The following is a 15,091-nucleotide window of genomic DNA, read 5'->3' as shown; positions in this document are numbered from 1 at the left end:
CGAATATACGTGTGCATACATAATTGTTCGAACATCAATTCGCGACCCGCGAAGTTCAAATCATATCATTTTCGACAACTGGATATCAATATGACATCAAATAGTTTTTGTTCTAGCATTTGCAGCGAGGCACAACTTGCCATTTGATCTATAACCTAATTTGGTGTAACCGATACTGAATCGTTGAAAATCATTCGAATTTTGAACTTCGCGGCTTCCGAATTAATATATAATGCGTATGTATGTGGCGACTTCCCCCCAACGCGCTGAAGCAGCGCCAGGCGGCGCCACACTATCGACAGAGACGGCGAGAGAGAAAGCAAACGATAGTCCCGCGGAAGTGCTATTGAGTCAATCAGACTCGCCACTCACGTCCGACTCAACACGATTACCGGCTCGTTCAACTCTGGCAACTGACGCTCACTGCCTTTCGACATTGATCGCGCGAGTGAATCAAACATCACAGTGTTTTAAAGTGCATTGCCACAGCTTTGGCGTTTGGAGCTCGTCACGTTCATTTGTAAATTGTTGTCCAGAACCTACAATTAAATCGACTCAAAACTATCGCTGAATTCTTTCGCCATTTTGCCTTTCCTCAATAGTCCAGTAAAATTAGTGTTGAAAAATTTTAATCACAGAAGTGGATGCACTTTTGATATTTGGTAAATTGAGGTCAAAAAAACCGATTCTGAAATTTTCAGATTTTTAGGTTCAAGAGATTCTGAGAAAATCACGTTTTAAAACTAAAATCGCTTATATCTCGCGAACGGCTAAACCTACGATAAAATAAAGTACGCCAATCGAAAGAGCGTGGAATTTTACATCGGAAACGATGTTTTACTCGACTTTGATGAGTGTGAAATGTTGAAATAAAAAATAATAAAAATCAAATAGGAAAAATATACGTGAATGAGGTAGGAGGGGGAAGCTGCGATACAGCTGACGCTCTCCTCCGCCGCCCCTCCAGACTCGCGTCGAGTCGACGTCACTCGGCATCCTTCGGCTTGGTAGCCGAGTTTACCGGCCAGGAGAGAGAGAGAGGAGCAGAGCTGGAAAGCATTTTCAAACTTGAGCTCAGCCAGGATTTTTGAACTTGTCGCGCTTTGACATTTAGCAAGCAAAATTTGTGTTTCGATATTTTTAACATAAGTACAGGGTAAATGATCAAATAACAATCGGGTCAAACACAAATCATTAATCCCAAACTCACATGCTCCCTGATAAACATAACTAACTTACATGTTATTGATTCTCAGTGCACTGATAGCCGTGACGGGCAAGACGCACGACTGATATTTTCTATTTTGCGGTCGCGAGTTCAAATCCCCCTCATTTATCATTTTTTTTTTTTGATTTGGATGAAATAATCTTTTACGCAGCCTTTTTTTACATTTGTTTATTGCTTTTTTTAATGCTAATTAGTGAAACTATGTCGAAACAAGAATTCTCTACAGAATCGAAAATTTTGAAATACTCTAGATGTTATATTTTGCACTAATATTCGTACATAAATAATCTCTATTTTTCACAAAAGGAAAACAAAATTGTAGGCTCCTGGGCAAATTGTCAATACTTTTATATACATGAAATTTGGAAAATCTAATGCGTCAGTCTCCCTAGCAATTAAAAACAATTTTTTTAAGCAGAACAACAACGTCCAACAAGAAGGTAAGAGGCGTTAAACGGGCGTACGGTGTAAGTAAAGTTCAATTTCTCTAAAAACTTTAAAATTCATCTAAAATTAGATTTTTGTATACCGAATGAGCGTACAGAGTTTTCTTATTGAAACAATGACAAGAATATGTATTCATATAAATGAAAAAAAAAAGATTTTGTAGTTTCGGCATTGTACAATTGTATTTAAACATATCATATCTTAATCATCAGGTACTTATCTGTTGCTTTTATTTTTCCTTCAGTTTGGTTGACTTTGAATACAAGCTGTGCAGCGGCAATAACCCTTTCTAATATGAAAATATTTAAAATAGGAATTATTTTGTAATGATAAAATTATTTAACACGGTGAATTCAGCGTGACGTATGGATGGGTCATATTTTCAATTCGATTTTCTTACTATATAAATTATTATTGAAATATGTTGTGAAAAGACTTGAATCTTTGAAAGGTTTTCAACTATAGATTATTTACTCAGTTAACTTCAAATTAATTTGTCAATGTATGAAATTTGTTTGAGCTTTGAACTGAAACATATCTCGAAAATATGAAAAAGGTGTTTTTGAAATCGCTATGTCGGGAAGCGAAAATTGATTAGATTAGTATAATGTTTTATTGTTGAAATTCGAACTCGTTTTCTCTTGTTTCTTCTGCTAGCAAAATACTTTCTTCATTATCGAATTCCTCGGTTTCATATTCATCAATATTTTCTTACAAAATACTTGCTATATCATCAGGTAGTATATCGGCTTCCTCGATTTCACGTTCTTCCACGTCATTTTCTAATATGACTTTAGTTGAATTTGAAGCATTTTCACAAATTTGGCCATTACAATTTGTGCAACTATAGCTACATTTCAGTCCAGCTTTTTTGCATTTACACCGAGCCGTACTGCAATTCGTTTTACATCCACAGAAAACCTAGAAATGAAATTTATTATTTACCTTTTTTGAAACGGATAAAAATGAAATAGAAGTATATAATTTTATTACTATTTTCGACAAATGAAAAATAATTATTCATAAAGTTCTTTGCAGTATAAAAATAAACAAGAATTTATATTCTATTCCAAAATAATTTTCGAAATTACTCACCATCTCTACTAAATCTTTAGGTGCAATTGGTTCTGTGTTCATTATGGGTATCAGCATATTTGTCGTTCTTTTCCATCCCCACAATACTGGATCTAATTCAAAGCCCAGCCAAATTTGCATTTGGTAATATACTCGTTTAGCATGTTGTTTCAATACTGCAGCTGTAGGTGCTAAAGTTTTCAAGGATAGTTCTTTTTTTGCTACTGTTGTAGCTACGGCAAAAATTTTATACCTTAATTCTTGCAGAGATTGTTTTTCGTTGTCTGCGCCATATAATTTCATCATAACTTTTTCAGCAACTTTGTATAAATCATCAATATCTTGATATGGCTTATAGAAGATATTTATCATTTTTTGAAGGTCATCATCTTGTTTTAATAGTGCAATAATACTTTTTTTACCTTTACCGAATATAGCACTGGTCGAATCGCATCCACTGAAAGCGTGAGCAAATAAAATAAATTTTTGAAATTGGGAGTTTTCTTTACTTGAATAGATGTCTTTTGACTTTGGTACTCTTTTGTAAAAGTATATTTCGTAACCGTCACACTGTGTAATTAGTAGAACTAACAAATCAACATCATTACCAACTACTGTAACTAGATTGTCATTATCATCTTTTAATTCTAGAGCCGTACGAATAATAACTGTATCTGCGTCTTCATCTGCGATTTTCGTAGTGATCTCATTTTTCACCAGATATTTTGCAAGTGCATCCACAAATTCCAGTTTGTTACGAATGTTTGAGAGAAATTTTTTCTGGTCGATGGGTATTATTTTGGCATCAGAAATTTCTACATCAGCTCCAATATTTTTTTCTCTTCTACAATATCTTTCGTACGATTTTACTCCAATCAATTCATTATTATATCCATCAAAAACGACAGTAACTTTTTTCCCAAAGTGCTTGTAAATGTACGACACATACGCTTTATAAACTTCTTCATATGACAAATTGCGAGGCCAAACTACGGCATGCAAAAGCCAACCCCCATCTATTACATACATCATACTTGAATCCATTAATCCAAGTTTATCATTGCAAGTTTGAAACACGTCATACATTTTGCTTTTTTGTGAATCTCTCATTACACCTTTTTCATCAAACAAGCTTAACGGATATGGTGTAAGCTCATATCCTAAAGCTTCCAATTTTTTATTGGGATCCTCGTGAAAAGCAACATAAATCCTTTGAAAAATGAGATATATATTTATAGTGGATATTTCAGTATCATTCTCAAGATGCGTACTAACATTAGCACTTGCTAGATTTTTCACTTTATAAGTTCGTGATAGTGAAATATTTTCAGCATTTTTGCCAACCATACCTTCCATTCCCAATAACCCTTTTTCAAATGCTTTATGACAATCTATCTCTAGTCCACCAATGATTCCTGTAGAAAGCGATACTATTCCATGTTGTTGTTGATTGAAAGGATTATGATTCTGAATCCATGTTATCAATTCATTTATGTCATTTGTATCCCTTTTCATTCTACTATCGGAAAGGTCAACGTGCTGCTCGCTAGTGTAGGATTTTAATCCACAATAGTTTTCCAAACACTCCATGACATGAAAAACTGACGGCATAGAAAATAAATAACGGGCTACAACGCTGGTAGTCACGCCTCGACCATGCTTCAAGTCTTTCCCGAAAAATCTATTTAACGTTTGTTCAATAATCATGTCACTCCATACACCAGACCATGCTTTGTCTGATCTACGAATAGTGAAGTAGCCATCTTTTGTGTAACGTTCAAATTCATAATGATCCATTGACATTTCTAAAATTTCCATATCTTGAAGATAAATTTGGGCACATTTCGTATAAGCAAAATGGCCACTGGCATAAAATATTGGCAGCATATCTTTTATACTCTGCAAATGCAATTTCCAGTCGCCTAAGCGTTCGGCCTCCATAAACTGCAAAGCTATGGTTACACATTTTAAATATTGTATCCACAATTTGGCAGTTGAGTTCTTCTTTTCCAAAGAGTCGTATTTTTGTATCAATTCTTCCGTTAAATGTTTCATGAAGCTTTCACGATTAATCTCCTTGACCCTTGTCGGTCGTTTTTCAAAATTGTCAACAAATTTTTCAAAATACTCTTCTATTCCAGCGGTGTTTGTCATAGACTTACAAATGAAGATAGCTATAGCAGAAAAACTTAAAATGTGGGCTCTCATTGCTCTTGAAAACGCATGGCCCGTGAGCATTTTTTTCACTGATTCTGGCGCATATATCATCGACCACATTTCTTCAAGCCCACCTCCGTCCATGATGTAACCAATTGCTCCCAGGTAAGACATTAATAAATGGAAACCTCCTAAGCGAACGGTAACGTTTTTGAATTTATTACGAATTGAGAATGTTGACTGCGCAACAATACAACGAGCTTTCCAGTACAATGGCTGATCAAATGTTACGAATGTTGTTTTTTGACTTATTTTCTGAGTTTCCATAACAGCATGATGTAAGGCAGTATTCAATGTAATTAATTTAGAAGGTGGCAGATTAATGAAGGGTAAACATACAATTTTAGAGAGTGTATATTCAACATCTGCTGATATAACCTCCATAAACCCTTTCCATGATGGTAGCTTCGATATGTGAAGAGCTTTACCCCATACGTATGCAGCATAATATGTTGGAAAAATTGGCCGGTTCCCAATATGAAGTGTCTCTACAGACTTAAATTCTATGTTTTTCAATGCAGCTGCACCGACATCGTTAAACGGTATTATTTCAATTTTTTTTGTCTTGGATATTTTTTCTGCGGTTGGCATTTTTGTACATTTTTTAGAACCACCCTCTGTTACAATTGAAAAATCAGGAGTATAGACTGCGACACCCCCTAAACAATGAAAGGTTTCACGACCATCTAATGTTCCAACATTATGGTCAGTGTTATCAAATATAAATTGAACAAATGGACTATCAATATGTTGAATCGGCGGATTAATGATTACTGCGGCTTCATATAATTGAATAGATGCATATGATGCGCTGACTCCAAATTTCGAAAGAAGGTCAATTGCATTTCTCGATCCCGTTTTTCTATAAACATACATTCCAACAGCTAGTTGTAAGTTTGAAAGAAAATATCTCGGACGTAACTGAGTCACTATACTATGCGCAATCATGTCTATTTTCGCGAGTTTCTTCAGTACTTTTCTTTTTTGCTTTATCAAGTAACAGATCATAGAGGAAATTTTGTAATAACTCTGGAATCTCTGAATTGACGTTATCAAGAAAATTTTCAGCTGGTGGGTATGTTGAATTCTCGTATTTTCCGTTTATAATTTCAAATTTCAAAATTTCTGCAGCAAAATGTATAATAGCATTCTTTTCGAAATTGCTTATAGATTTTTTAGTGACCCAATCGCTACATGTTTGAGTCAAATCTATTTTTTGAAAATAAATAAGAGTTTCGCGACCACGATGTTTTAAAATATAAATATCATCATTGTATTTCTCTTCCAATCTGTTACAAAGTACTTTATTACTGATTTTTTCATTATTCAAACCTTGCAATTCCGATAAAGAAAAACGAAATTTACCACTTTCCTCCATGTACTCGCATATAGCTTCAAATACATCATCGTTCGATGGAGCATTAGGTGGTTGAGGGTTTTCGTTATGTATTTCGGGTACTGGTTCTGCAGTTTGTTCTGTTAAAGGCGCCTTTGAAGAATCATACAAAAAATGTTTGTAACACAAATAATGGTACTGAAAGTAATTTTCCCTGAATGGCGTATTAATTAGTCGGTTTGATACTGCTACGCCGAGTTCATCATTTCTTTTCGAAGCTTTTAGTACAAGATTATTATAAGTATATAGATGTTGTAAAGTAGATACTTTTTTGTGAATACGATCTAGTAGCTTGTTGCAAATAAAACAATACTCATCAAAATTGAACTCAATTGAAACGTTGGTTGCTGTAGGGAAATTTAGTGGAGGTAATTCCGATGAATCTCTCTTTCTCTTCTCCGTCAACTTTAACGCCGAATAACGTTGCCTACAACTCTCGTGAAATCTAACGCTTTCTTTTCCTTCCCATCGTTCATGAAGTCCATCTTTTCTGCATTGACTTTTGTTTATGAAAGTTTCGAGGCCTTTAGATTTCACAAGAGTAATTTTATCGGTATCGGTTTCTTGTAGTAGTGTACCACAGATAGTGCACATGTTTCCTTCCTCCATTATTAAAGTAAACTACAAATTATTATATATTACAAAATAAACGTATGATAAAAATCGGCATTGAAGTATCCATAGCAAAGAATCTCAAACATTGTATTATTCAAAAACATATCATTGGCATGTGGCATATCCGAAAAATTTCTGATTGAAGGTAGCTTTCTAAAAAAATTGTTATTGTAACACCTGCGTTAACTTATTCTTTTTGTTTTCAAAAGAGAAACTCTTACTCGAGTTTTCAGCTTATTTAATGCTTTACTCAAGTTGTAGGGGATAATATTCTTTTTATTAGTCAAATATAAGGTTATTGAAATCGATTCACGTGCATCCCAAATTGAGATGCAATTTTGAAATTTTAAGTAAATATTCTCGAAAAAATATTTTATTTCTGATTTTCAATAAACCATTTTATTAATTTTTTAACCACGTAATCAAACATTTTTGTCCATCGTTTACGTTAAAAACTGCTCTTTTCTACATAAAAACTATTTAAACTGTATTTTAAACACTGAAAATCGAAATTCCGGAAAACAGCCTTTTTGTAAATCATTTGTAGGATACATACCCAAAATTTCAAACTCGCATCTCAATTTTGAATGCTAAAGGGTTACTTTAAAGTTGGAAAAATACAAATCTGGGCAAATGCAAGTTTTAAAAAAAATTTTCCATGTGCTACAATGTTATTTAAAATTTAAAGTAATCGTTTTTTGATATAAAAAATAATATTTATAGATTTTTTACTAACTGTAGAATTATTCTATAAAATAAAAAAAAAACAATTTTTTTTTCACCTACAATAGTTGATGATAGATAAGTTTAATTAATTGTTATTCGACGAGGATGCTGTAGCATTAAAACGAACTACTGATTGAACATTGTCAGAGTTAAGTGGAGCGGCATTTACGTTGTCGCCTTCTCTTTGGTTGGTCATATTAGCCGTATTTTCGCTTCTTACGCAGAATTTGCATGCATTAGGACACGATGTGAGAATACACATTTTAAAAGCACTAAAAATACAATGATATACTCGTAGTTTGAATAATACATAAAGTATTGCAATTGTGGCAATACTATACATAGCATAATGAAAAGTGCTGTGACCAGTTTTAACCCAGGTTTTATACTTCCGATTTGATGTAATTATTTCTAATTCTTTCGACAGTGAAAAAACAAGTAAGCGCAACATCTGAAACAGTAAAATTTATACATTCTAGTTTGTCTCCTGAATTTCAGTTTACTGAGTATTATAATGATATCTATTCAGAACCGTTAATTGCCCATATTTTCTAACATCGTTAAATCTATATTGGTTATGAAAAGTATGTAAACAATTTTGTCTAATTTTTGTTTTGTTTTGAATATTAATTTCAGCAATGTCATTCGAATATAATAGGTTACAATTTTTTTTCTCGCTATATACGTAAAAATCAAATTGAGTAACCTATTTTTCTCACGTATAAAAAGATAAACTTTCCAGTAATTACATAAATATATTTATTGAATTAGGAAAATGAACAAATCATTGATAGCATTGGATAGTTCAACTCTCCAATTTTCCAATAGTTACTATAAAAAATGTGATAACTTACATTTCAATAAGACCATCAGCCTTTGGAATAAAAACGTTTTTCCGAAAATAATTTTCAAAGTTGGCTCACAATGTTTTTAATATTTATTTTCATTGAAAATAATCACAAATCTGATGAAACCATGATTTTATCGATTTTTAAGTCGAATTTTCATATCATTCAAATATAATGATCAAATACCAAAGAAAGGAATTTTCTATAAAAGGCAATTACTTGGTTGCTGTTATGATTATCGCGATGAATTTTTGTACGAAACACGCGCGATTATTACATGTAAAGCGTGGAAAATGTACATTGAGTAAACATTGTTTATCGCCAAAAAATGAACATATTTTTATAAAAAAGAACGTACTGCATTTTTTGCCATAGTATACTTTATAATTTGACTGTTCATTCTGTTTGTCTGAATTGTTTAACACAGTTACTAAAAGCGATACAGTGAAGCAGTCTGCACGAATGCAGATCACAATTGCGTAGTTGGACAGTATGAATTGAAAAAATTTACAAATTCATATTGAACCATTTGGAATGAAATGGAATTGTGACCTCACCTGTACCTGGACTGTTTTAATGTATCGTTTACATTTGGCTGTTTTGTTAGTGGACAGAAATTTCAATACTGTTCTATACGTAAAGGAAGATCAAGGAATACAGTGAAACAAATTTATTTAAAATCTAGATTGTACCGTGTCGAAATGCTAATAAAAAATACCGACTCACCGTTTATTTTTCATGTCAAAAGTTGACATCTTCACGCGTATTTCACAAAGATAATTCATCGCGATATTTGTCATAGTAAACGACTGCTACAAATTCAACATAAAATTTGTTGTTTCTTTGTGAACGTTATTTTCATCTCCGCAAATTGCAAAAAACATGGTGTAGCTACTGGAAAATTGTGGTAAGTAGAAAATACGCAAATGCTTACTGCATTTTTAATTTTGATTTCAATAATAAATATTGAGACTCTTTGCTTTGAATACTAAAATAATTGTATTGTACCCAAATGAAAAGAATCTAGTAAATATCAAAATATTCTCATCAGATTTTCAAATTGAATACAAAAAGCTCAGACAATCGACTATTGAAAAATATTTTTGACAGCTACTTTTAATCTAATTATAACCAAATATAAAAAAAAATTGTTCCTTAACAATAACAATAACTAAAATAATTTAAAGCAGCTGCTTTAAACTTTTATAACATCCAAACTTCTTGAAACTTACAAAAAACTGTTATTCCAAAAAATATACTTTCGCGTGGGTACTGATTGTGAATATATAAAAAAAAATAATGTTCTACGTACTTTGAGAATCTTGTTGGCACAACACAAACTGATTTACACACAATTTAACGATGGTATTGAAAAAATATTTTTAAATGAAATTTTCGTTCAAGATATTGTAGATCGATATGACTTGCACGAGAAGCAGTGCGTTAATGAGCTTTGATACAGATCGTTCAAAAGCTGAAGTCATCTATTGCGAATGAAAAAATGATTACCGCATGGCGTTCCAATATATAAACTGTAACGGTCCTATTTATGAGCTGTTTATTAAATGACTGCAACTAGTCTAACGTATTTATCTGTTAGTCAAAACAATACATTAAGCGGCGCTACCTTACTGTTTACGCGACTGTATACAAATAAGAGTCGAGTCAAAACAAATAGCGTGACGTCACAAATAATAGACATAGATATAATGAACCATAATATTGAGAAAAATATGTTAATTATAGATAATTTGAATATAACAAAGTATCAATTATATAGATTTTAACATACAGATTCACAATATCTTATTCAATTATAAATTAATAATGAATATCGATATGTAAAGTTAATTTATTTATTAACATAGGAAATATTAGAAAAATATAAATAATTTATATGTAAAATGAATAAGCATAGAACATCAAATTCATCTCATTGTATAAACAGTTGATTATACCTCCAAAAAAAGTTTATTTGTATATCGATGAAAACCTTTTTATTATCGTTATTATATTTGTGTGTAAAAAAGAAAAAAATATAAACTGTGTTGTTTAACATTCGTGCAATGTATCTTTATAAGATATGGAGAGAGTAATTGATTATTATCAACTATGCATTGCTAGGGTTTTTTTATTTTGTTATTGAAAATTGAAATCCCCTCAATATGGTAAGGATAGTCATATAATATAGAACGCCAGAAAATGTTGTTAATTTTTTATGGAAAAGTCAATTTCTATGTTGTGTTTTTATTTCATTTTTATCTAATCAATGGTAAAATGTAAAATTATATTGATTCTATAACTATAAAAGACAAAATCCTTTTTAAATAGAAATTTATGACAAATGAATATTGCTTTTTATCAATATACCAGTATACATTTGAAAGTAACGTAAACTGTGAAGTGGTTAAATTATATCCACTTAGTGACCTCATATATAAACATATACTGTCACGAAGTGTTTATATACTTGAACGCTAGAGTATATATACCGATATCGATAAAAGAAGCAATATTCACTTGTCATAAATTTGTATTTAAAAATGATTTTGTCTTTTATAGTTAGAATCGCTATTCTTTTAAATTTTACCATTGATTACATAAAAATAAAATAAAAACACAACATAAAAATGGACTTTTCCTTAATAAATTAACAACATTTTCTGGCGTTCTATATTATATGACTATCCTTACCATATTGAGGGGATTTCAATTTTTGATACCAAAATAAAAAAACCCTAGCAATGCATAGTTCATAATAATTAATTACTCTCTCCATATCTTATAAAGATACATTGCACGAACGTTGAACAACACAGTTTATATTTTTTTTCTTTTTTACACACAAATATAATAACGATAAAAAAAAAGTTTTTCATCGATATACAAATAAACTTTTTTTGGAGGTACAATCAACTGTTTATACAATGAGATGAATTTAATTGTCTATAAAAAAGTTAGCAACGGCGCTCTGTATTATTTATTTGTACAACTCGTGTCCTATAATTGGAATGCTATACGATAATCTTTAACACGTCGAAAGGATTCTAAATATTTTAAACAAAATTAAAAACTGCTGCCTATTTATTCGCAACTTAGTTTACCACAATCAATTATACTCTTTACATCTACATATAATTTTATTATTATTTTTTATGTGCAAAGTATATAAATTTGTAGAAACTCGAGTGTCACTTCCATCGCCATTTTATATCCTATTCATTATTTTATAAAAGTTTGAAAAAGATAAATTAAAATAAAAAAGTATTTTATCGAAATCGAGAAAAAAAAATAATCGAGCGGGATTCGATCCCACGACCGCAAAAACAAATGCAGCATGTACGTACTTTAACCATCACGACTATCGACGAACTAGGTGATTAAAGTATGAAAGGTAAATATGTTTATCAAGAAACATGTGGGCTTATGATTAAATTATGTGCTTGACCCGATCGTTAATTAATCAATTACCTCGTACTGATGTTAAAAACAAAAGCAAAGGAATTTGTTTGTGTCAAAACGCGACAGCCTCAACAATCGCCGCTGAGCTCCGAAAGCCCGAAATGCTTTTCGAGCAAATAGTCAGCAGCGTGTCTCCCCTCTCGCCCGAGGATCGACTCGACGCAAGAGAGGGGCGGCAGAGGAGCGGCAGAGGAGCTGTATCGCAGCTTCCCCCTCCTACCTCATTCACGTATATTTTTCCTATTTGATTTTTATTATTTATTATTTCAACATTTCACACTCATCAAAGTCGAGTAAAACATCGTTTCCGATGTAAAATTCAACGCTCTTTCGATTGGCGTACTTTATTTTATCGTAGGTTCAGCCGTTCGCAAGATATAAGCGATTTTAGTTTTAAAACGTGATTTTCTCGGAATCTCTTGAACCTAAAAATCTGAAAATTTCAGAATCGGTTTTTTTGACCTCAATTTACCAAATATCAAAAGTGCATCCACTTCTGTGATTAAAATTTTTCAATACTAATTTTACTGGACTACAACCGCAACTCACGAGAGCAGGTCTGGCGCGCATAGCGACTCCATGCCTAGCTCGTGCTCTTTCTACATCCATTTACATGTATGTATGTACACATGTATACAAATCTGAAACTGTAACAATACAACTATAGAAAAGTTACTATGCCTCGTATCTCCTCCCATTTTCACTGAAAAAAGTTAAGCACTCAGAACATTTGCTGTTCTATGATTGGCATGATAAATATTTTTAGTGAATTTTTATACACGAATCTATGCGATTTGTAGTTGTGGCTTATCTATAGAAATTTTTACGAATATTTTAAGATTAAAATAAGAATTTTTGTTATGATGAAAGTTTCTCTTTAGCAAATTATTAAATAATCAAATCACGATAAAGTTTAAAAAAAAAGTTAAAAGAAAATCTAATAATTTCGTCATCATTAAAATCATAAAATTTTCTCATTTATTAAAATTCAATTCTAAAAGTGATATATTATGAAATAGGAAAACACGATCGCATTATATTGTAGAATATGAAACAGGCTTAAATCCATGTTGTTTTACTGCGTGATGCATAACGGCATCAAATTTTGACCACCAGACTTTGTAACATTTAATTATGAAAATTGAAGTTCATCCACTAACTCAAGATCCAACTACCGCATGGCAAGAACTAGCTAAGCAGCAAAAATTCATAAAAATAAATGCAAAAATCCCGACCACACCCGCATCAAAAGATAAGGTATTAAAATCCTTGTATTGTTGCTGATATGGAACATTTATTACAAAGTATACATAGTTTAATGGAAACGGTTGAATACTGATTTATAATCCACGTTATTCGTTTTTCATAGCTCCGAATAGTTTGTATGAGTGATACTCATTCTTTAACACAATACATAAAATTTAACATTCCTGATGGGGATGTCTTCATACATGCTGGAGATTTCACTAAACGTGGAAGACTTCAAGAAGTGATTGATTTTAATCAATGGATTGGTAAATCCATAGGTTTTCTATTTCGTTATAATAGATATGAAATAAAGAAAAAAATAAAAAACTAGTTCTTTGCAGATAACTTACCGCACAAGCATAAAATAGTTATTGCAGGAAATCATGAACTGAGTTTTGACCCTATATTTACACATGCTGTCAATTGTCAGACTAGTGAAACAATTAGCAGCAGTAATGTAAAAGATGTATTGACTAATTGTACTTATCTTGAAGATTCAGAAATTGTCATTTGTGGTATTAAAATTTATGGTTCACCATGGTATATATTTTATTATTGCTTAATTACAAAATTTAAAAATAGGTTGAAATATATAAATATAATTATTCAGATTTTTCAGAATCAATATAGTGCAGTTAATTTATATCTTTAAAAATTATAGGCAACCAAAATTTTACAATTGGGCTTTTAATCTACTTCGAGGAGAAGAATTGTTATCTAAATGGAATAAGATCCCAGATGATACAGATATTTTAGTTACACATAGTCCTCCAGTAGGCCATGGTGATCTTTGCTACCGTGGAGTTAGAGCTGGATGTGTTGAATTATTAACTACTGTGCAGAATCGAGTGAAACCAAAATATCACATTTTTGGGCACATTCATGAAGGTAAAATAATGTTTCTAATTAGTCTTTCATATAAAAATTTGTTTATATTATATTTTATTATCTAAATTTATTTTTAGGATATGGTATCTCTTCAGATGGTGAAATAATATTTATCAATGCTTCAACATGTGATTTAAACTATCAACCAAGCAATCTACCTATAGTTTTTGATATAACTTTGCCACCAGGCATAGAAAAAGATTAATCTCTACACAATTAGATATTTAATATTTTACCAGCATTTTTAAGAAAAATTTGTTGTACTTTAGAAACAACTTTGTTATCAGTGAGAGAAACAAGTATTTCAATTATGCTGAAAGCTCAGACTAAATAATGCCATAACAGGTTAAAATGTAAATTGACAAATTAATATCTATATAATTACTTTAACTTTTTAGTTTAAAATTAGATTAGTTATTTAAAATAACATTGCAAGTCACATATATTTTTTGTTTTCACCTAAATTTAATTCCATTTAATTTTTTAAAACTCAATTTGAACTTTTTCTCTTGTTTCCATTTGTACTTGCAGAATACATATTCTTCATGATGCATTATTTGGCAGTAAAAGGTACAAAATAGAAAGACTAAAAATGCTTTATTGATCATACACGAAAGTCAGCATTGCAAAAAAATTTTAATTTAAATATTTCGTCCTTTTCAAAACTTGAAGAATATCTTTTCATTTGTATAACAATTTTTACATTTTAAATTAAAAATTTCGCAACTGATATTTTGTAAATGTTCATTAGAAATGAATATTTGCATTGAATCCTTATTTTTATTATCATAAAATTATTTTTCTATTTAGTCATTTAAATTAAAAAATAGATTAAAAATATTGGAATTGTGTATATTTTAATAAAAGACATAATAGACTTACCTTTTATAATTTAAATATCCATGTTAAGTACTAGGATTTTGTAATAAAATATAAATGCAT

General features: G+C 31.1%; 3 protein-coding genes across 6 annotated transcripts; 1 reads left to right on the top strand and 2 right to left on the bottom strand.

Annotated features, from left to right (window-relative positions):
• The first annotated feature begins 56 nt into the window (after positions 1–56).
• On the top strand, positions 57–15,020 carry LOC131665386 (metallophosphoesterase domain-containing protein 1). Of its 4 annotated transcripts, none has more exons than XM_058937264.1 (6): positions 57–520; positions 13,033–13,270; positions 13,383–13,527; positions 13,603–13,801; positions 13,923–14,149; positions 14,227–15,020. In XM_058937264.1, the coding sequence occupies exons 2-6, from the start codon at positions 13,148–13,150 to the stop codon at positions 14,352–14,354; spliced, it is 822 nt and encodes a 273-aa protein (XP_058793247.1). In that variant the 5' UTR covers positions 57–520; positions 13,033–13,147; the 3' UTR covers positions 14,355–15,020. The 4 variants fall into 4 exon arrangements, with proteins under 4 accessions (XP_058793247.1, XP_058793255.1, XP_058793262.1 ...); XM_058937272.1 differs by lacking the exon at positions 57–520 and adding an exon at positions 12,434–12,628; XM_058937279.1 differs by lacking the exon at positions 57–520 and having other exon boundaries at positions 12,672–13,270; positions 13,383–13,502; positions 13,593–13,801.
• On the bottom strand, positions 2,387–3,055 carry LOC131665425 (uncharacterized). The gene is made up of 2 exons (XM_058937304.1): positions 2,771–3,055; positions 2,387–2,596 (listed from the first exon to the last, which is right to left on the bottom strand). The coding sequence occupies exons 1-2, from the start codon at positions 3,053–3,055 to the stop codon at positions 2,387–2,389; spliced, it is 495 nt and encodes a 164-aa protein (XP_058793287.1).
• On the bottom strand, positions 5,901–6,971 carry LOC131665949 (uncharacterized). Its single transcript, XM_058938233.1, has one exon. It carries the CDS (start codon positions 6,969–6,971, stop codon positions 5,901–5,903), a length of 1,071 nt encoding a protein of 356 aa, XP_058794216.1.
• Positions 15,021–15,091: the final 71 nt, after the last annotated feature.

This window comes from Phymastichus coffea, unplaced genomic scaffold (assembly GCF_024137745.1).
Source record: "Phymastichus coffea isolate CEN01 unplaced genomic scaffold, Cenicafe_Pcof_1.1 PCOF00003, whole genome shotgun sequence".
Classification (NCBI taxonomy): Eukaryota; Metazoa; Arthropoda; class Insecta; order Hymenoptera; family Eulophidae; genus Phymastichus; species Phymastichus coffea.
This window is presented reverse-complemented; position numbering and strand designations above follow the sequence as displayed.